General features: G+C 43.1%; 1 protein-coding gene across 2 annotated transcripts in view; it reads right to left on the reverse strand.

Annotated features, from left to right (window-relative positions):
* Positions 1 to 23,525, reverse strand: part of LOC149874584 (CD99 antigen-like) — a 48,208-nt gene that overhangs the window by 18,151 nt on the left and 6,532 nt on the right. Inside the window, exons 2-5 of one of the 2 annotated variants that reach the window (XM_090064230.1) lie at positions 9,112 to 9,147; positions 8,004 to 8,057; positions 6,095 to 6,121; positions 477 to 530 (exon numbers count right to left, since the gene is read on the reverse strand). In XM_090064230.1, the coding sequence (XP_089920356.1) occupies positions 477 to 530; positions 6,095 to 6,121; positions 8,004 to 8,057; positions 9,112 to 9,147 (171 nt within the window). Of the gene's footprint in view, positions 1 to 476; positions 531 to 6,076; positions 6,122 to 8,003; positions 8,058 to 9,111; positions 9,148 to 23,525 lie in introns of both variants that reach the window. The other variant, XM_090064220.1, reaches the window with a different exon arrangement.

A 23,525-nucleotide genomic window follows, 5' to 3' on the forward strand; every position in this document is an offset into this window, starting at 1 on the left:
AGCCAGAAGTCATGGGTTCAATAAGTCAAGGCTCAGTGACAAACTTAAGCACCTAGGAAAACTCAAAATTATGGTGACAGGCAAGAGCTACAGGACTGGTATTTTGAACTCGGAAAGATACCACTGTCAGTAAGATACCAACAACAGACTTTGTCAATTTGGCCCCATGCTTATTTGAAAATTTTACCCAATACTTATGCTTCTTCCCATCCCCTGAGGTGTAGCACAAAGGAAGTATTTTTGTAAGAAGTATTTTTGGTAACTATTAGAATCTGCTTTGAGACAAATCTACTCCATCAGTAGCCCCATTAGTCTTAACAAACCTATGGCCAATCTCAGTACAGGACAAAGACTCAATGAGATTGAAACCTGAACTGATTACTTAGCCCTAAAATGGAATGTTTAATGGAAAGCTGTACCATGGCAATAATCTAAAACAGAAGTGCTATTCTAGCATTAACAAAAAAAATTCTTACCATCACCATTGCCAGTGCCTCCAGGTTGAGCAGGAGGAGGCTTCCTTGGGTCACCTATAAACAAATAAGACAATAAGAAAGCTTCAAGACTGAGAAGAAGAGCAATGAGCTAAATAGTCCTACCCCCAAAATGCTATTCCTGCACTGCTTGGTTTTCATTCCCAGTCTGCCTCCCACGCACACCTGTACTGACCATTATGTCCATTACCGACTATCCAAGGCAATTATGACTAAGACAGATTCAGGCTGAGAAATTTCCAAAATAATGGATTAAAAAAAATACCAATCCAGAATGAAGATGGTGGTAATGAAAGGATGCACCTCTTATAAATGCTGCTTATTGTGGTGCTCCATTCACAATACAATATGTATTGCGATATGCGTCCACAGCAAAAAGAGCAGTTGACCTAGACCCAAAGCAACCCCTTCCCCAAGTTGTACTTAGCATCACCTTTGGAGGGAGATACCTCCGTCTCTCCCTTCCTGTCTAATGACAAGATGGATGATCAGACAGTCCACCCAGCTGCCAGTACCAAGGTGGCCTCTCATTCCCTGTGCACATATGGCCCACTACCATACAGATGGCACCCTCACCTTCTGCTTTCAGGTGTCATGGCTTTCCAAAGGGGGGAAGGTAATCTATTCATTTTGCCTAGATTTTTGTTCAACCAACACCCAAATAAAGGCAAAATTAAAAGGGTACCAAAACTGGCAATAACATCATAGTAAATGTCACTTTTCATTTATCTTTTTGCTCCTTAAAAAACAACCACCACCAAAAACAAACTAACAACAACAAAAAACACATAACACACATATAAAACCCCCAAAACAACCCCCCCCAAACAAACACAACTCCCCCCTCCCCAAGAAAACAGACAACCACTTTTAAATACACACAACTTTAGAAATGATCTAAAGACAATGTTGTATCATAAGTGCTATTTAGGTAGTATTAAACACATGACATGCAATATACAAAGAACAGTGTTCACAGAATTAAAAGGCTACATTAATGGTGCTCAGTCTTCCAGCCCTGCAGGCCTGCCTGGATCATGCAGTGCACTGGCCCAGCCTCACCACCATACTTGGACTGAGCTGCAGGGTGACCCTGCACACTGTCTGCATTGCAGACTGATGATCTAGCATGCAGGGGTACCTGGGCCTGTGGTGCTCCCCATGGGTCTTGAAATTTGGCAGCAGAGAAACAGCAATTAACATTGCCACTACTTCCCTACCACCAAAATGCTGGACCCTGGGGAGCCTCAACACTGAAGGGCCAGAGGTTGAGCACCACTGGCCTCCATCATGAAACCCACCCACTCAGTAGATTCTAAAAAAGACTGCAGTTTGTGAAGAACACCATTTCTTCTCTGCCTGGCAAATTTGGAAAAAACAGAGACTTGGCTCTTTAAAAGAAAAAATGTAAATTAAAATATTTTTATACTGAGGGGTGTTGGACAAAAGGTTTATGACATGGTTGCCTGCAACTTCAGAAGACTGAATGCAGTGACCAGTAAGGTCACTTCCAGTCTTTTGTTCTTAAGATGGCAAAAATAAACCACAAATGGGTCATGAAGCAAGAGCAGGAATGCTGGGCACTGCAAGTCCTGTAGTCTTTATGAAAGACCTAGTTACATATACATATCCAGTGACTGAATAGTCATTATGTGGTATAATTTAAGAAACCTTATTTACACAGAATGAATGAATTCACAAATGAAATTACAGCAAAAGCTCTGTTATCCGGCATCCGCCAGGCATGGGGGATGCCGGTAAATCAAATATGCATCGTCTGGTACACTCCCTGGCATCAGTGTGCTGGGGGACAAGAAGGGGGGGCCCCACGCAGGCTGCTTTACCTCAGGCCATGGGCCAAAGAAGTGAAGTGAAAAAAAAAGAGGAACTCGCCTCATGGCGCTAAAACCGGAAGTCAGACTTCCCGCTTCGCTTTTGCCGCGTCCCTTGGATACTGGTAAGTGGAGCTTTCCAGTTGATAAAGTGCCGGATAACACTGCTTTTGCTGTAGTAGGTAGTAAGTTTAACACTAACAAAAGGAAGTTATTTTTCATACAGCATGTAATTAAAATGTGGAACTCATTGCCATCAGATGTTGTAGAAGCTAACAGTTTAGCCAGATTGAAAAAGGATTGGACAAATTTTTGGAGGAAAGGGGCATTGGTAGTTATTGAGCATGGGAGTTAGGGGTACAGCCTCCAAATCAGAACTTCCTAGATCTTAAATGCTGGAGGCTGAAAGTGAGATAGAAATGAAGAAACCCTGCTCATACCAAGTTCACTCTCTTTTTCAGCATCCACTCTTGCCACTGTGTGACACAGGTTAGTGGGCAAGGTAGACCACCTATGGTTTGGCCCCATAAATGGCAATTCTTATGTTCTTAAATTCACATGAAGATCATACAACCCAACACTTTTACTCCTCCCCCCATCCCTTCTCAGCTTAACAGTAGCTAATGTTGGCACATAATTGACTAAAACCATTTTAGCAGAGACAATAGTGGTCCTATAGAAGACAAGGATCCTACAGTGGCTACGTATACAAGGAACACATAAAGCTATACTGCTCAGGAATTGTGCCTTTGTATCTTCCGGCAGAAGAACTTCTGCTTCTTCCTTTGAAAACTGCTGCCAGCAATGCTCAAACCTAGCAGTTTCACAAGTCCTGTAGAGTAATTTAAGGAGTTAGCAGGCACCATCTGCCAAACTATTTCACTTCACTGGATAAAGTGTGGCAAGCATATTGTCATTTGTATGCTTATTTGTTTTACCGAGCTGAAAAAAAACCCATAATAGACTTAGCAAAGAGATCTTCCTCCCACAAAGGAATGTGGCTTTCTGACACTAAAAAGTTCTGCCAGAAAGCATTTTTCTTCCTTCTATGGAAAGTGGTCGACTGCCAGGTTTTCAAATCAAATAATCTCCCAGGTATAGTCAATTAGTGCTATCTAGTGAAAGCGAGCCCATTAAACAAATCCCAAACCCAACTAATCCCATACCATTTGGAAAAACTGACCTGTAGCCATTAGAGGCCATACTTACATGTACTAACACAAAAGCAGGAAACCATGGGTTAGGTCTGCCAAGTGCTTGTGTGTCAATGTCTGACAACAGCATTACTTGTTTGCTATTCTTCCCTCCTGAATTCAAGCCCAGCATTTCTTCTTCCTAGTAAGGAAGGCACCAGGAGCATAGGAATCCCCACTGTTCTTACTTGTGGTGCCTGGCCCCACAGCAATTGGAAATGGAAAAAGAAAAAATCTGAAGCTTTTACATCAATAAAGATGTGGGGAAAAAATGGAATTTAGGTGATTTTGAAGTTTAGCCAATGAGAATTAAAAAAAAAAAAGGGAAAAAAAAAAGAATCACATTCACATCCTAATTCTAAGCACATTGCTTTGACACTACAACAACAAAAAAAAGGTAAATAAAATCAATTTCACCCTTAGATCATTTCTTGGAACAGACAAACTGCAACAGCCACAGTGGAAGATATCTGCCCCAGATCTCAAAGATTTCAGTATTATTTTATATTATCATATTTACTTGAATCCAAGAAAGGGTTTTTCCCTCCCCCAAACAACACGAGATAAAAACCCTCATCTTGGATCAAGTATCAGCCCAAGGAAGGCAGAGACTCAGCTTTGGCTTCGTCTCTGGACCAAAAGCCAAAAGCCAGAGCTGAACCTGGCCTGCGACAGCTCACGCTGCAGGGGATGCAACTCACTGCTGGGGAAAACTATATGGTAGTGAAGGAGGGCAAGTGCAGGGGAGACCCATTTGTACAGCTCAGTAGCGCTTGAATGGCCTGTCCCCCTGCCCAGTGACTGCACCTCCCAGTCCCCAGCCTGCCCTCACACACCTCTGCTTACCTTCTGCTCCAGCTCCAACCCTGACCAAACCAGTCCTTCTGCCAAGCCAAACTGAGCCAGGGCTGCTGTATGCCCTGGGGCAGAGCAGCAGAAAGTAAATGGGGGGGGATGGCGTGACAATAGGTGACAGGGAGGAGCAGAGGGCAGGGAGCAAGCGGCAGGGTTCAGGCACAGCCACAAAAGGGACAAAGAGTATGGCGAGGGCAAGGGGCATGTGGTGGGAGGCATGGGCAGGAGGGCAGACATAGGTCTCAGGGGGAGTAAGTGGTAATGGAGGGCAAAGGGCAGAGGGACAAGGAGTGAGGGTCTGGCCTCTCTCCCTCCCCACTGCTGTTCTTCCTACCACAGCAGTGGGGAAGGGGATAAATTTAAGATGATCTTTCACTACTTAGACTCTATACATGGAAGATTATAACCAGTTTATAATTTTCTATGCATAAAAATTTAATTACTGGGGAGTCATCTTAAATTCAAAGTCTTCTTGGATTTGGGTAAATATGGCCTTTTACTCCCAGTCCCTTTTCCAGTAGATGTTTTCCATCCAACAAGTCTGAATCTCTAAAATTATAACAAAAATACGAATGTTACTTGGTTAACATTCATGATTAGTCATGGTAGTTAAGAGAAGTTGGGATATCATCCTTAGTAGCTTAACTCCTTTCCAACAACTTTCAGCCTATAGGGAATATGGACCATCAGAAGAGTATTTAATCTGTGATATTAAAAACTATCGCAGTGCAGCTGTAAGGCACTGTGGGATAAGAGAGCCAAGCCAAGTCTGAAAGGAAACAATTAGGAACTAATTTAAGGACAAAATTATACAGTCATTCTTTTCTACTGGTTTTCTCTCTCTTCACAGGACACAAATTCAGGCGCATTCATCAGAATTTTAGTTTTCAGAAAACCCTATGATTTCATTTGTACACCTTACAACAGATTTGTTCGACATAAGGTAAACGGAATAAGCATGTTCTAAGATACAAAGACAAGACCTATGACAAAGTAACTTATTTTTCAATTTTTATAAAACAAAGATCACCCAACTGCTTCTCCAAACATCTTAATCAGTTTAAAAACCAGCCATGTTCAAGTCTGTGAAGTACATGGGGGGGAAGCAGAAGAAAAGGGGATTCGCACCCCCTTCCCCAATGCAGTACAGGCTCATTGAACTCTCCGAGCTCACCAGCTTGCCAGCGCAGCTCCTGACCAGAATTACTGTTTTGTTGTGGCTCTAGGACACATGGGACAAATGCTGCCATTGCATCCCCACTCCAACTTGCCCATTGGCAAATTTGGCAGCAGAGTTAAAGAGGAGGGGGAACCTGCAAGGCAGCAGCTCCGACCAGGAGGTATGCCAATGAGCTGGTGGGCTCAGAGAGGTCACTGTGCATGCCACATGCATTTGAAGAGGGGGTGGACTGCACCCTCCTAACCCCACCCATGACTACATTATATGATTATTAATCCTCCTATGGAAGTTGTACTTTGCCATGGCTCTGCCAAGCATATTTGCAGACAGATCCCAAGCATCATGCTCTTTCTGAAGGAAAAGAGCCATAAAGAGCCAGTGTTTTCTAAATAAACAATGTCACCACTGCATCTTCAGTAGCAAATTAATTTGGCACCACAATCTTCTGAAAAGCATGCTTAATAAAAACCAACAGCATGGCAACAGCACAAACACAAATACCATTCAGAACAGAATTCTTACCACCAGAATTGCCATTACCTTCAGGATCATTTAAACTGTCTTCACCTATTAAAAACATTAAAAAGGTTTAAATCTACAAGCTTTTAAAGAAGAGAAGCAAGCTGAATACTCAGCCTGAGTCATCATGTTTGATATAGTTTCACTCTAATGCTGCAATAAGCTTTGCTCACACAAACTGCTAAGTCCCTGAATAACTGCCTGTTAGCTATAACTAAGAGGCTTAAGTCTTAAACCAGGTAAGTGGTTTTTCCTCCTTAACTAAAACAATATAACTGAACTTAAGTTGGCTGAGCAGTTAATGTTAGTCCTCAAAATGAGGTAAAATTAAGATGTGTATTCCAATTACCTTTGTTTCAATCAAGTTTTTGGGTTCAAATCTATTTAAATGTCTTCAGTAAGATAATGCTGAACCACATCAACACACTACAATAGTTTTTGAAATATAATGATACATACCTCCACCCAAAGCATCTTCTAGAAAGAGATCAAGAATAACTTTTGAAAATAAAACTTGATTTAAACAAAGTGTGCATGACAAAAACGAACAAAACAAAGAAAGCAAACAGAATATCACAAAGTTGTTTGCCTATTTCAGTAGTGCCATGTAAAAACACTGAAAATTAGGGCCAGAAGAGACTTCAGAAGGTCATCTAGTCCGGCCCCCTGCTAAGGCAGTATCATCCCTAACTAACTAAGCCATCCCAGTCAAATGTTTCTAATCTGCCTTTGAAAGTTGCCAAAGTTTCTACTGCTTACTCTCACAGTGAGAAAGTTCTTCCTGATCCCCAACCTAGATTTCATCTGATGCAGTTTGAGATTGCTGTTACAAGTCTATCCTTTCAGCCATAAAGAAAACTCTATCTCCATCCTCTTTAACCCTGACCCTCCCTTCAGGTATTTAAAAACTATTATCAAATCCCCCTCAGTTCTCTGTTCTCCAGACTAAACCCTACTTCTTTCAGCCTTTTTCTCAAGTCATGCTTCCCAGGCCTCTAATCATTGTTATCTCTCTTCATTGGACTCTTTCTACAAACTGGACACGGGACTCCAGGTGAGGCCTCATTTGTGCTGAACAGGCTGAAAGAATTATTTCCCTTGACCTGCAAGTGACACTCAAGTATGCTGTTGGCTCCCACCCCCTCCTCCCTTCCCCCCTGCCTCCAACTCAAATAAGAGCAACTGTTGGTTCATATTTGTTTTATGGTCTACTGTAACCCCCAAGTCCCTTTATACAGCACTAGTCAATCATTCCCCAGTCTGTATTTGTACATGAGAGGCTTTGTGACATGATGGATCTATTAAATACAACCATTTAGGTAACTATTAAGTCAAAAAAGCCATGGGAACATATCAGCCTTCTCATGGTATCTGTCTGTTCATGTGATTATGGAGTAAAATAACATTCACCACAGCAATGGAGAATTTAGAAATGCAAAAACTCTTTTTTCTTACAAAAAAGAAGAGCAATTCCAAATTCTGCATGTGTGAAAAGGGAAACTACAGTTTATCTGGCTCAAAAGGACAGAAAAGTGTGGTGTTTATATTTTGAATAAATATTTGATATCTTAAATTTGTATGTTCAAGAAAATTAAACTATTTTGCTACGATGCATAAATAAACATTTGTTATGGTAACATTATCCTTTGTGTATACCCTTTGTATTCCTCATTTTTGCACAACTGTGGCATCTTTAAAATGCTCCGCATAACTAAACTCATTCAATTATTAAAAAAGAACTAATAACATGGTAGCACTGCGGTTAAGGGATCAATTAACAAAAAAGAAAGCACAGGGAACAATCCTAGTCACCTATACTAAACCCATTCCAATTACCTTGAGAAGAACAATGCTGTCTGAATAGCAGAAAAGTAAACTATTATCTGAAATAGTAAAAGGTTTTAAAAGCTGACTTCATATAACTACTCACCTAAGTGTGGCTTTTTGGTAGGTATACCAGGTTGCTTTGGAGAAGTTGACACATCTACAAAAGATGATAAAGTTGAAAATTTGTGTTTTTCTACATTTATGTTTTTCCTATAAAAAATTCTTCCTACAACTCCCAAGCCACAGCCCCCTCCCCGATGCCAGTGCCCCTCATTCCCGACCCACAGCCCCATGCCCCGCCCCCCCAGCAGGGCGGCACTGTCCCTGTTTAGACCCAGCTGGAACACGGCAGCTGCAGAAGCTCCGACTTGTGTAGGTGGCAGCGGAGTGAGTTCGGCCCCAGCAAAGGCTGGAAGGAGGAGGGGAAGCCTGTGGTACCCCCCACCCTGGGCTGGGGCTGCAGCACTGAGCCTGGTGGCCTGGACATGGCTCCCTTCCCACCAAGAAGTATCTCCTGGCTGCTCTGCCCCTGCAAACATGGGCACCAACCCCAGTGCTGCCAGCCCGGTCATGCAACTCCTCACCACCTACGAAGGCCCTCTGACCCCTTCCCCACTGCAGGGGCAAGCACCTTCTCCCCACCCCCCTTCCATGCCACAGCCTCAGTGCCCAGACACCTTCCACAACTGGCAAGCACCCATTCTGCCTCACACACCCATCCCCTCCACACATACACCACCCCTCCTGCACCCACAGGCCCCTGGACAGTTCCCAGCCCTGGCCCTCCAACCCCTGCCCCCCATAAAAACTTACCTGCATCCAGCTGCCAGGCCTGCTCCCACCACCCTGCCTAGCTCTATGCTGTCCATTGTATGACTGCACACACGGCGGTTTCCTCCCCCCCCCCCCCTGCATTTCCTTCAGCCTCAAGCAGCTGCTTTCAGGCTGAAAGGCTGCTAGCCTGCAAGGAGAAAATCTGTGTTTTTCCCCTTTAAAAAGAAGAAAATCCATCTCTTTCTCCTTTGAGAAAACCCACATTTTTGTGCAGGAAATGAGAACCCAGATCCCTGCACATGAGCTTTCATAGGCAATGGCCCACTTCATCAGAAGCTCTGAATGGACTGAGAGAAACTAAAGATTTTATAAGAGAAAGAGGAAAAGGGAGAGAATTACACAAAGATGATAAAACCTTGCTGAAATAGCCTACTTACCAAGGGCATCAGATAAATCAAAGTCATCACCCTCACCTATAAAAATAAGAACAAATAAAAAAGAGCATAAGTTTAAAGTTGAATGAGGAAAGAGGCTCTTCTGACTCTAAAATGTAAATCTAAAATCAGGAGGGTGCCCCATATAGAACTCAGAACTGGCATTTTCAGTATTGAACTTCTGCAAGGAGTGGAGACAGCTTTTTCCATCCAAGGCATAAAATACCCCAATTGTTCCCACTTGCTTACAGCTGAAAAATATAGGGCATTAAGATTCATCTCTGTAGAAAAATCTTAATATGGTTGGACTTGTGATCTGCTTCTGGTAACACATATACCTCCCCATCCTTCCCTATCACTCATGGCTGCTGACCTGTGATCTTTAGCATTTCCTCCACAGGCCTCCATGTAGCCAGCAATAAAACAGCATAATGGTTTTGCTTCTGAACAATATATATAATCCCAGGATAGTAGGCATTCACAGCACTACCCCCAAGAAAGTTTAACTGCATTCAGACTCTGGACTGACTCTCTCCAAAAACCAAGGTGTGTATCATTTGGAGGGAAGACAAAGATCCCTTCCCCCCTGCCATACCATCTGCATTTCCCCACCACAAACACCCCCAATTTCCATGAATAAGGACTGTGCACCCACATAATATGCTAAATGTTAACAGGCCTCTTCCCTTGGCAAAAGAAGTGCTGTAAGCAGCACTCTTAGTTAGCACTCCTATCCCAGACCAGCAGCATCCCTTTGCTCTCAGTGCAGCAAGCCCAAATCAGGATATAAACAGGATCATGAAACCCCAGGACAGAGGCAAGTAGTACAAATACAAATGGAACATTTCTCCTGACTGTAGAGATATGTCTGTCTTGCAGAATCCAGTTCCACATGTTTGGGATGGCTGAAGAACAGTGCAGCCTCCACCAGTAAAGAAAGGGGTGCATGTGAGTGCGCACACGTACATTAGATAATCCTTGACGTCCATTCCAACCCTAGAATTCTATTCCCAAGCTAACATTGAACGAGTTAAATCAGCCTTCTTTTACTCAGTGTGGCACATTCAGAGATAGCCTGGGTATCACAACACTACTGCATTGTTTCATACCGACATTCCTTAAAAAAAGCAACAGGTCTCAAGACTAATAATTCTGTTGATTAGCCAGGCAGCCAGAGGCAAACTACTACCCATATACAGAAAACATGCACACACACCAAACACCAAGATATCCAAGTTTCCCCTCAAAACATGACAACAGAAGATGAACAAGGTCTGATCATTTAAAAAATTTAAAGGCACTGATAGATACAACAGTAGAAGGTTCTTCCTTGTCTGTGGTACAGGACAACCCAAAGAGGATTCAGATAAGGTATGCACAACCTTCTTATTCAAAAAGGTACAATTACTAAATTAAACCTAAACCACAATACAGAAAGAAAAAAAGGCAAGATAAGATGAAACAAAAAGGTGGCAAGGCTGCAGACAACACCAAGTTATGGGGAAGTGTGGTCACGCTTGAAGATAAGCTACAGTTACAGGTGGACCCAGACAGGCTAGCAAGTTGGGTGAATCGGAACTTGATGAAATTCAGCATTAAGAAATGTAAAGTGCTCCACCTCAGGACAAGCAACCCCTAACACACCTACAGGCCTGGCAGCACCAAACTGACTAGCACCACGAGTGAAAGGGACCTTGGGGTAATAATAGACCACAGTATGAATATGAGCTGGCAGTTCAACACTGTGTAGCCAGTATGGCAAACAATACTCTGACATGCATCAATTGATGCATCTCCAGCAAAACCAAGGAGGTGATTCATCCACTCTACTTAGCACTGATGAAACTGCAGCTGGAGTACTACAGCTCTGGGCTCCGCATTTCAACATGGATGTGGACAAGCTGGAGAGAGTCCAAAGAGTTACCTGTATGTTCAGAGTCTTAAAAGGCAAGCCATACAAGGAAAGGCGGAGGGATCTGAGACTCTTCAGCCTCAGGAAAAGAAGGTGAGAGGGGACCTGCTAGCAGCTTACTGTTGTTAGAAATGGAATATTGTTAGAAATGTGCAGCTTGCATCTTGCACCTGATAAGAAAGAAATACTGCCCAAGGCGCCTTTCTCCCCCTCACCCGCCTTAGCCTTTCTCATGCTGATTACAGAAGCTGGAATTCAGTTGACTTGTGGTCTTGGGGTATGAACTTTTGGCAAACTGTTGTAGTTTCTGGGCATGCTTAATGAACTGTTGCATATTCATCTCTCCACCCCACATACTTAAGTAGCTAATTATACTATACATGCAATGTATGTAATGATGTAACTACATGTATGCTTGTATGAAACAGAAGTAGCTGTAAGAGTTCCAGTGTCTGCACACGTGCTCAGGAGAGAGAAGATAAATTCCGCTAGCTGATTTGGGCATCAATGCCCCACTCTGACCTTGTTTGCAAACAAATACATCCTTTTGTGCCGGCTGATGTTTGCGTGTCTGTGATCTTTGCGGGCCTCCAGAGAAACAAACCGCTTTTGTGCAACACTGTTACACAAGGGGAGTACATCAAGGGCTCAGCAAGCAACTGTTCATCAGGGCTTCTGAGGGGAAAAGTCAGGAGCAATGGCCACAAGCTCCTGGAAAACCAATTCAGGCTCAACTTTAGGAAAAACTACTTCACAATCAGGGTATCCAGACTTTGGCATAAGCTCCCTCCAGATGGGTGCAATCACCCACCCTGGAAATCTTGAAGAGATTGCTGGGCCCAGATACATCATGCTCCTGAGCCATACTGCATAATGAAGCAGGCAAATTCACGCTGCCCCGACTAATGTTACTGAGCAGTGTTTTGATGCAGTGCATTTTAGGGTCATGTTTTTCAAGAGCTGTATGGCCAACAGAACCATCCCTAGGGGTGTGCGGGGCCCAGGGCATATTAGGCTGTGCAAGGCCAGGGGTGGGGGTGGCGAGCGGCTGGACTGCAGAGCAGAGAAAGAAGTGGCCGTAATGCGGCAGCCACAGCAGGTCCTGTACGGCACTGTCTGTGGGGCCCCTCAAAGCCCAGGGCCCCGAACAGCCACCCCACTTGCCCACCCCTAGAGACAGCCAAGATACTAAGTTCTTCTGAAAATGAAAAATGAAATCTGACTCCAAGGACAGGTAAAGAATTCTTGAAATTTGGTCAATACAGTGCACAAATCCTGAGTCAAGAGTCCAAATTCTAACAAAGCTAAAATCTTTCATCCTAGAGAAACTGGGTGGGAGACTGAGTAGAGTTTGTAGAGTAAGGGTTAAATGCAAATATCCACTGGCAAAACCTTAAAGGACATGTTATTTGTCTAGCTTAAGGCTAGTCCAATCAGCTGCTCAGATGCAAGACACACCAGTGATGTCTGTCCATGAACAGCATGTATGAAGTTTACTTCAAGACTACAAGGCTTTCTTGTGGCTTTCACCATCACAAAAAAAATCCATAGAAGCTCTCAAGCACTAACTAAAGCACAAATCTAAAAGAAATGATGCAATAACTATATGCTTTAAATCCTGATTATCTCTAGCAACTGAAACAACTTGTTTCAAACAGAAAAAAGTTGGTGCATGACGTCTAGGGAAGGGCCATTACTGAGCTAATAAAAAACTCTGAAGAGTTGAAGAGGCAAAGGGCATTTGAAGGGGGCCAAGAAGCTATTCAAATGGAAATTGGTTTTAGTGATTTAGAGAAGCTCCTTGAATGACAGTGGACTAAAAGAAAACAGAGGACTGTCCCTGAGCAGGTATCCAATTCTGTACATTTTTTTAAACACCTCATCACTATTCTTGTTCTTTCTCTTGCCATGGAAATAAAAAATGAGAGAGATGGAACTATTCACCACCCAAACTATGATGAGGCTAGTGTCACAGTAGTCAGAATTCCACATGTGCAATGTATTCCAAAGTATTTTTACCCAAATACTTTTAAATTTCAAATAATCAAATTGCAGTGCATTTTAGAACCAGCTCTTCTTGGCTCACTTTTTCTGCTCAATTGTTTGCCCACTCAGTACAGAGAAATCCATTAAACAAAAGCCATCTACTGCTCATTTCACATTCTAGTAGTATTATTTTCCAAAATAGTTAATGGCACTAGCCACTAAGAGAAAAAAAAAAAAAGTAACACAATCTATGAAAAAGTAAGAGCTTTTTTGTTCTCCATAGACCTCTGCAAAAATTGATTTCTTGAAGCTTTTGAAGGGAGTAACCACAGCATGAGGATGACTCACCCTGAGAGGAAAAGAAAACTTGCAACTGCATTAGTCATGTCATTTTGGGCAGAGTTGTGTGGGCACTGTTCCTCTGGAGCAGGCAAAACATGACACAATGTTTACTCACATTGCCAAGCAGCAGTTTAAAATTAGCTCTGCAGCAATATACCAGCGAGTCTTCAGAGCTGAAGTCCAGTCCTGCAGCTTCCAGGTTTAGTACCTCTTTAAGACTTTACTTATTAAAAAACAATTTTGTCTGGGTATGGTTTAGGTTCTATTGCTAGCTTTGTGGTAACATCAAGGAGCCCTACAGCTGGACCAGGACCCACTGTGCTAGGTACAGAACAGACAAAACGAAGACTGCCCCTGGCTCAAGAGACTGCAAATCCAAGTGATACGGACAGACTACTCGCCCCCAGATTATTTTCAACATGCTGGTAGAACCTGTGTTTCATCACCCAATGTTTCCAATCAGAAACACATTAGTGAATATGACAAAACTTTCACTAGCACCATTAAGTATGACATACTCAACTTACACCACTTTAATTTAAATCAATCTATACTGACAACTGTGTATAAAAGTTCCTTTTTTCACCATTTAAAGTGCTTTTATTGCCATGACTTTACAGCACTTTAAAAACAGGTATAGTGCTTTAAGTGAACCCTTGTTAAATGAGGTCTTAAATTTGAAGCGCTGTATTTTACAGCACTTTAGCAACCTATAGCACCTTAAATAACTTCTGTACTCTGGTCAGTGGAGAAGCCCCAAGAGGTTGCAGAGCACCCCTGCCTCCTAGCCTGGAAAGGGAAGCTTAGAGTCCCACTCCCCTCCCCGCCCCCCAACACTGCACTTCTATCACGTTTAAGTGCTATAAAAAGTACTCTAAATTACAGCGCTGCACGATGTGCATGGAGCCAGCCCTTCTGTATGCACCTTAAAGTAAAAAAAAAAAAACTTATCTTGCTTTGCATTTGCATTCTTTATTTTTCTGAGGAAAATTAAGAGTGCAAATGCAAAGCAAGATTAAAATTTCCTGAGAAAAATAAAGAGCAATCATTAAAGCATGCTGTTTCATGACTACCTTTTTTGCAACAATAAGAAAGGTGTGTTAACAAACAATATCGTTTTCTATTTATTTCCAGATAATGTCAGCAATGCCCAACAATGCAACTAGTAGCCCTTGCAAAGAACTACAACAAGTTAACTGAACTGAAGAAAATATGCTTTCCCCAGGAGCAGAGCACACTCCTATCATTATGTTATTTTATTAAATTCTGTTTGCATGCTCAGCAAACAATTGCCACAAACAGTTTTGACTTTCTAAATTCTGGCAGCAAATATACATTAGCTGATATTACTTTAACAGATTACACTATTTTCAATTTCAAACAGTTGAAATTATTTTCAATTTCAAACAGTTTTTTTAGTGCATTTAAATAATTCATTTAAAAAAAAAAAAGTTATCCACTCTTAAGATTACTTGTTCACATGCAGAAGTCTCTGGCAGGCCTTTAAATTTATGCATAAAGAATTATTCCTAGACACCCTTTTCACGCTAGCAGTGAGATATTTTGCAGAGTAAAAGAAAAAAATATTTTCCTGTCATTCTCTAAATTCCTAAACCTTAGCATCAGAATAGACATCTCTAAGCAGAAGTAAAAATGTACACAAGAAGTAACTTCCTATTCAAAACTCTATCTTTCTCCTATGGATTGAACTCACGTGTCAGCATGCCAGCTGTGACATACAGGATTGTAGGGTACAATTGCAAATGATAATTTGAAATTCAGATCCACAGCAGTGCACATCAAAACTGGATAAAGAGGCTAGGAACTGGGACACATTTTGTGCCTGAACAAGTCTATTCAGAGAAGTGCATCAGGAACAAAAGCCAAAAAAACAAGTTCTTGTCTGGATTTATGGGGAGCCTTCAGTTTAGGAATAAAGGACAAAAGGTGGAGTGATTTGATTCAGTAGATAAGCAGAGGATACAAAAGAGTAGGGTACAGAAGAGTTCATAGGATTTGGCATGAGCCAGTCAACATTAATAGTAAGGCTCTTGATAGTTATTATCCTGAAACAAGAGCCAGCTCTACCTCATAGTAACAACAAACCTGATGGCCCTCTGGAAGCCATTCATTTGATGCATGGCCCCAGAACCAATGACCAAACTTTAAATCAGTACCACAGACCATAACTAAGATCATAACTAAGTCTACAATGCTCAGTTAGGTTAGAGAGTGAGTACTGTATGTCTAAAATGGGTGAAACCAGAGATTCCCAACCCCCAGGCCGTGGACAAATGCTGGGCCACAAAGGGTTGGCTGCCAATATGTAAGAGGGTTGGCTGCCGGACCAAAAGTGACCGCGGACTGGCAAACCATGGACCAGAAGTGCCCAGGATAGTGAGGACCGGCAGCCAGTCCACTTTTATACGAAGTATAAAAAAGGGTTGGCTGCCAGTCTACAGTATGCCAGTCACTTCCGATCCATGGTCTGCCAGTCTGTGGTCTAAAAAGGTTGGGGACCACTGCCTTAAATGGGTGTGTCAAAGCAAAATCAGTTTGAAAGCTGCTTTCTCTCCCTGAGCTGCTGTGCTGACAAGACCAGCATGCAAAGGATTGATTAATGCTACTGCCCTTTCCCCACCAACTGCTGCCAAATTTGGTCTCCAGCAGTGACCAAAAACCATAAAAGCAGCACTGGGAAAAAGGGAACCTGGGCAATTGTAGCGTTAACTCCTTGGGTGCTGGCTATGCTGACACCACGATGGCACCAGATCTGACTGAAACACCCTACAGGCCAGATGGCCCACCCTCCCTGGGCAGTACATTTAACTCCCTGACTTAGAGGATTCAGAAGCACCTTAGAGTACTCAGCCCAAAGCACCTTACACAGGACTGAAGTATCTGCCACATTCCTGGGGAAGTTACTCCTCCCAACACTGCAGATTCCATTCTAATAGAGCTCATATATTCCCACTATGACACAGGATGATTTTATCTCCTGGTTAGGTCACTAACAAAGTATTTGGGTAACTTGGGTCAAATTCCCTTCTCTGACATAAATAATACACATTGCCATAGGCAAGTCACAGCAGGCCCAGTCCTCTTTGACCTGTTAGGCACCAAAAGAACTTAAAGTTACTAAGGTGTGATTTTATTCCACCTCTGCTCAAGTCCCTGAAAAACAGCTTGTTTAAACTATACATGGCTCCTCTACTTGCCCACTGCTTTGTGTGACTTAGCCTTAAGGCTAAAATACAGAAGTATCTGACAAAAGCTACAAAAGTATGTTTGTTATTTTCTTTTTAACCAAAGGCCTTGAGCAGGATACAATAGGATCATGCTTAGGTGCTTAATCCCAGTTAAGTGTCTAATAGGTGGAACAGGATCTGACCCTTAGCCTGTCTCAAATTCCTCACCTGTCAAGTAAAGGTAGTAATTTTACTCTGCCTCATAGGGATGTTACTAAAATAAGATATTATGATAATGAATACCTTCAGTTTCATCAGCTTGTGATATTTCCAGCTACCTAAAGTTCCAGCAACTTGCATCAAGAGACAAAAAATTTCAGCTTTTTTTTTTTTTTTTATTGTATTAAAAGAATTCTATCCCTCATTCCTTCAGAGAAAAGTTTGAAAATAAGGCAGTATTCCACAAAAGTTCAGGAACTAGAAGGCAAAAAAAAAAGTTAAGAGAAAAATAAGTCTCATGTCTTTTCATCCAATCATGATTTTTTGAAGGTTTAGGTTTGACAGCACCGTACACTGAACTTATTGTCCCATCACGTGAGCACTGGCCACAATCATAGTATTTCCAAAGCACATATTTTATTCACCACTGAAGTGGGTGATTGATTGAAGAAGCCTTTAGGAACATATTTTCCAAAAAGGTGCTACAGGTCTTGCAGATGCATGTGTACTTGCACAAAAGAAGAGCAAGTGCAAGATGCCAAAATAAGCACATATGCTTTAGTTCAATAACTGTACATACATTCAAGCTCATCAAGCTCTCTGGAAATACTTGTAGTCTGATTTTTGCACCAATACCCTGGGACTCACTCTGAAAGCCAGAATCCTGGCATCTGGAAGTCTAACTGTCCATAATATGCATCTTTCGTTTTGTTTTGCCTGCCCAGGAGACATTTAAATCCAAATTGACATTATTTATGTTATTTACAACTCTACCTCTGGTCTCATAAGCCTCAAGGGCCTATAACTGCCTTAACTACAGCCTTGCATCTCTTCTGTCTTGCCTAGTCTCCTTCCACCTTATCACATCTTTGCCTATGTATTCTAGATGAGTCTTTGTTATCTTCCATCACTGCCCTCAGCTACCTTGAGGTCTGATACCCTCCTGCCTTCAGTTCATTCTGCTGAAAGGTTAGCATATTGCGTTCTCACAAATCTTACAAGCTTGTGATTAAAAACTGACCTGGCCTGGCCCCAATCAGGATTTCTTCACCAGTTAGACACTTAAGGATTCTATATGGTAAGCATAAATGTTCTCATATTTCTCCAAATATCCCCTTCCCAACAAACAAGCTGTCAAAATCAATCCGTTGTCACCTCCATGCTTATCAAGGCTTAGTCATCCGAATCCCATTTCATGACACTGTTCACTGATGCTTTCTGCTTTTGCAAGACAATCAGAACTTTGTCACTTTTAGGGATAGTTTTTTCCCCGCTTTCTGCTCCAGACAATCAAAGTGTCTAGAACAACTAAGCCATCAGTCCAGTACAAAGATTCAGATGAATCACAAGCAGAAAGTTTCTCAGGAAACTGTAGAGCATGAGATTTTAAAGATAACCGAAGGTAGGAGTCTCATACCAAAGAAAATGCATCCAGATACAAGTGTCACCATTTTCAAAAGCATTTTGGGTTCTTGAATTGCAGCTTTGAGTCTTTATATTAAACACTTAGTCCTTTATTAAAGAATTAACAAAAACATGACGAAGTGTGAATACCACAAAGGATGTAAACAGACAATTGTGTAGGGTGCAGACATAAGTGCAGCTCCCAGCTGTAATTCAGAATGATTTTTGCAAAGCATTCTGAGTTACGTTACCCCAGATCAAACACAAGTTCACTGTTGGTTCCAGGGGGGAGGGGAATTTAGTAGGCCTGTGTGAATAGGCAGGTATTTGATCTGGCTTTGGATCTGGCCGCTTCGGACGTCAGCGATGCGATCCAGAGCTCTGGACTGGTTTGCCATTTCAGTCTGGCCAAAGCAGCTCAGAAGCTTCAGAGCCGCCTCGGAGATCCTGCCATAGGGTATAATGGGGAATCAATGAAATAGCTATACCTTCGTTGTTTTGTCTCTGATTTGGGTGAAACTTTCAGGGGTGGTAGCGTCTGCTGAGAGCATGAAGCCTGCCAAGTTTCAAGATGATAGATACAAGGGTTTGGGGGGAACTGCACCCCAAACTCATGAAGGCAAAACTCTTGTCACATGTATATGTTACACCACAGGGTGGTGAAAACTGCAGGGGTGGTAGCCCCTTGTGAGGCCACAAAGCCTGCCAAGTTTCAAGAAGATAGGTGCAGGGATTTGAGGGAAACTGTACCTCAAGCTGCTGACAGGCAAAACTTGTGACATAGATGACCCTGTGTGCGTTAAGGCGCAGTGGGCTGAAAACTGCAGGGGTGGTAGCCCCTGCTGAGGCCATGAAGCCTGCCAGCTGTGCGCGCATCTCACTGGGGGAATCTGTCTTCTGGGGCCCTTCACCCCAAGCTACTGAAAGGCAAAAAACTCGTGACGCGGGTGGGTGACACTGTGTGTGTGTTAAGGTGCGCCCTTTCTGACGCTTGGGCCTCTGCACAACGCGGCAGTTGCTTCAGTGAGGCCTCCTCCCCTACAGCCTTGTGTCCGGTTCACCACATTACGTGACAACAGGTAAAATAACTTAGTTGGCTCAATACCAGCAGCAGCAGCAGCAAAGGTACCCAAACAGAACTGTCACAGAGCCTACTCTTTTATAAAGGAATTGACAGCAAGAAGTAAAGATGTTGTGTAGTGTTGGACATATGAAGTTACTCATGGAGTGTGATGGCTTATCTTGTGTTTTTTTATGTCTATATGTATATTATGGGGGGGAAAAAGAAATACTTAAAAAAAAAAAATGTATCTTTGGAAGCTTTAGGGTTGAAAATCCCTTTGTCAGACTGAGGAAGTACCTACAGTTGGTCCTGGATGGAAGGAACAGTAAAGAAGCCAGAGGCTGGCCTGGCCCGCAATGCAGGCAAGGAAGCCAGTCAGTGAAAATGGAAACGGAGGCATCAGGGGGTGGGGTTAGGGGGAAAAAGGGGGATGTAGCAGCGCAGGTAAGAGTGCAGAGTGCCTGGGGTGTCAGATGTCCGGCAGGTCGCAGTGTGCCAGAATTCCACTGTGTATTTTGATTCCATGAGTTTCTGTACCTATTACCTCGGAGGCTGATGAAGTGCAGTTCACAGGCCCAGCTCTGAAAAGTGGTTTGTACATTCAAACAAGCACCTAACCTCATCACCAGAGCTGAAGCCAACTTCCTACAACTCAAAAACACAAAACCTGCCAACTATCTCCGTACCCCCACAAACTGCATACCAGAATCTATCAAACAAAAAACCTAACTACCTGTGGGGACACATTCCTCGCCAAAAAACACTCTACCTCCAGTCTCTCAGGCCTGATCCTGAGAGGAAACAAATTACAATGCAAACCACTTTTCAGAGCTGGGCCTATCACCAAATAATTTTGCATGCTGTTTTATCACCAAATATGTTATTGGATTTGTACACAATCCTTCAATTTATTTAACTTTTAGCACCTAATACAAACATTTTTTTCACTGCACTAAGTTCTGCTACAAGTCCCAGACTTAATAGGATGGGAGAGCTGCAATTTAAACAACACTTAATGAGTCAGCTATTAAGTACTATAATAGAAAGATTACAGCCAGCTGTCCAAACGTTTGTTTCAGTTATAAAAATGCAGATATGCAATTCAGAAATATAATAAAAGTCCACAAACATCCATTTCTATAGCTGAAACATTTAAGTATTTATTTTCAGCTTGCTTATTTTACATTTGATACCACGCTACAAAAACAACTGAAGTTAATATTCAGTTGTCATTTGTATGGATTTCATACAGTGATAAGAAAAGAAAACCATTTAAAAAACATAAAAATCTAATTTTTAGAACTGCAAAAATCTAAACAGGATACAAAAGCAGATGTACTAATTTGAAGAAGCTACACAATGTGTTCTATAAAGATCAAAACACATTTCAAATTTTGTACATCTTTACTATTAAACATTCAGAAGAGAATATATTAGATTATAGAGCAGGAAAAAAGAAAGAACAAGAAATTTAGCTATTTAAGCTAGTAACACAGACAACAAAAACCTCAACAATAAACCTACCAATAAAGCTGTGCAATTAATCCTCATTTTATCAAGATAAAAAAAGTTTGAATTGCCTCTGCATAGCATAACAAACTGAGAGCCCCTAAAATGGAATCAGTGCTGCATTTAACATTTCCTTTCTACAGAAAATAGAATTTAGTTAAAAGTAATCACTTATAATACAATACATGCAAAGCAAATTTAGATATTCATTATTTGGAGGAGCTGTAAAGGTAGCTGCAAAATACACCAGAGACTTTTCATGTCTTCTGATATTTGTAGGTTAACAAGTCATTGCAAAGTAGTTTCTTATTTTACCTCCTTCAGTAGCACTTATATGTATATATATTAGGCAATTCCAACTGAACTTTGTAAGATTTGTTACTTTTACTTTAAGAACAAGGCAACTCATGACATGGTAGAGAGCATAATATGCCCCATCTATAGTAAACCAGTGTATTGCCTTCACCCATACTCAACAGCATATTGAAGAGGCTTTGCAAATTCAAACACACCCGATCAAGCATTTTTGTGTAGGTATGCATGAGAAGCATATTCTTTTCTGTAATTTCAGGTTCACAAAGCAGCCAGTTCAAATTTTAAGACTAGGAACAGACTTTCAAAAAGCCAGAGCCTGAACTGATTCAACCATTGGAGGTTACTCTAACCTGCCTAGGCAAACCAGTTTGTGACAGGACAAACATGCTCTCTGGACTGAGACAATGCCAGCACATGCCTGCAGGTGCTCACACCAGGCACAGGGCGTGCAAGAGCCAGCCCTCACCTGCAGGGAAGTTGTGCTGGGGGGCAAGGCCAACCCAGGCTGAACTAGCCAGCGAGGAGTTTAATTCCCCTTCCTTGTGCCACCAGCAGGGACCCAAGCCCTGGGTCTGCCCGTGCTCCCCCCTCGCTGCTGCAGCAGGGGGAAACCATGGCCCCTGAGGCAGAGGGGAGCAGGGAACAGAGTTAGTTTCCCCTCTAGCCCACTGGTAGTTGGGTGGCTCCCTGCCTGGAATGGACCCCTGGCCGTCCCATCTGCTGGAGGCCAGAAGAATAATCACATATCTGCCCACCCCAGGGGCCCTTCCTGGCTATGCCCCCTCCCCGTCTCAGTGGCAGGAGAGGCAGAGCCCTTACTGGGGACAGCAGCCCCTCTCACACTGTGGGGGAAAGCGAGCCCCTTCCTGGTGAGGGGCTGCAATGTGGGCTTGGGCTGCACGTGGCAGTGCAGTGGCCTGAGGCCAGAGCCCTGCAAGCCCCAGCAGTGCCACCACACTCCACAACTGCTCTGCCGGCCCCATAGCGCAGCCCCGCCAGGAAGCCGTGATGGGCTCCTGCCCATTGGGCACTCACTACTCACCACTCCAGCTGCTGGGTGGGGTGGGACCAGCCCCCACTGCTCGTTCTGTGCTGGGGCAAGCCACTGAGGTGGCTTATTCAGCCCTCCATTATTCTCCCTGCCCAAGCTTCAGCTGCAGCCCAGCTGGGCAGACCCTGTGGACAGCAGCTGAATAAGCCCGTTGCTGCCAGGACGGGGCTTGCTTCAAGCACAGAGGGGCTGCTTGCACCACAGATGGGTCTGCCCAGCCCAGCCACTTCTGCCCTGTGCTGGGAGACAGCTCCCTGTTGGCAAGAGGGGGCTTATTCAGCCACTGTCTCTGAGCACAGGGCAACAGTGGCTGGGCCGGCATACCTTCCAGCTTGCAGGGCTCCCCACAAGTCAGGAAATTTGGCAGTCAGGGAGAGACAGCAGTGATAATTGCTGCAGCTTCCAGAGAGGCGGCAATTTAGGCTGCCATCATTATGGACCTGTGGAGAGACCTGAAGGCTCCCATATATTAGTGGTGTTTCATTTAAATCATGGGAAAATATGGATTTGGGGGTTAACTGAATATTGGGGATTTTTTTTAACTGGAGAAAACCAGGACCCCTGCTCATCAATTACATGTCAGTAAACTGTTCCATGGTGACTGATGCCTAGTCCCACATTCAACTTAACACAGTGAGTGCTGTTAAAAAGTGAGCACAATCAAGCAGTTCAGCCCATAAGCACCTTCATAGCATTGGGAGGTTGTTCCCTTTCAGATATGATCTGAAGATAAAATGTATCAGTTAATACATCCTGTCTTTGTATATCACAGCTCTGCAGTTCCAACAGGCTCTTGTGATCCCAGAGGGTGTCATTTGGTCAGAGATGGACTGGCCACGTGCTGCTATGCCAGACTGGTAGGAGGAGGCGGCATGGTAGGAGGAGGCGGCACTGCTACTAGGGAAGTTTATGTGGAAGGGGAAGGGGGAGAGGGAAAGAAAGTAATGACTCTCCAGCAAGACATGCTGAGATGCTAGCTCATCAGCCTCTCTAGCAGCAGAGCACAACTAGTGCATGTCTTGGCATGAACACGTATCTGTTCCTAACAAATCTTAACTTTAATAAGTCATAATATTTAAATGATTTGCAACCCCTGCAAGTGAACATGTGATATTGCCCCAATTTAAGTTGTAGTCTGCATAGGTCCAAGTATAAAGCTAGCATCTTAGCAAGCATGCAGCTTTTACCAGGATCCATCACAGCAGGAAAGTGGAACTTCTTCCCTTAACAGGGGGGTGTCAAATCCATCTGGACCCATGAGCTGAATGAGTGCCATGGGGCCAGTCCACTGACCAGGTCAGGCCCACAGAGCTCATGCCCACATGCCTGATCCAGTGCATGTGGCATCCTCACAGGGCCAATCCAGGACCTGGGCCCAGTAAGTGCCATGAGCAGTGCAGCCTGGGACCCAGACTCAGCAAGCGTCAT

This window comes from Crocodylus siamensis, chromosome 1, assembly GCF_052110815.1.
Source record: "Crocodylus siamensis isolate JL-2025a chromosome 1, ASM5211081v1, whole genome shotgun sequence".
Classification (NCBI taxonomy): domain Eukaryota; kingdom Metazoa; phylum Chordata; order Crocodylia; family Crocodylidae; genus Crocodylus; species Crocodylus siamensis.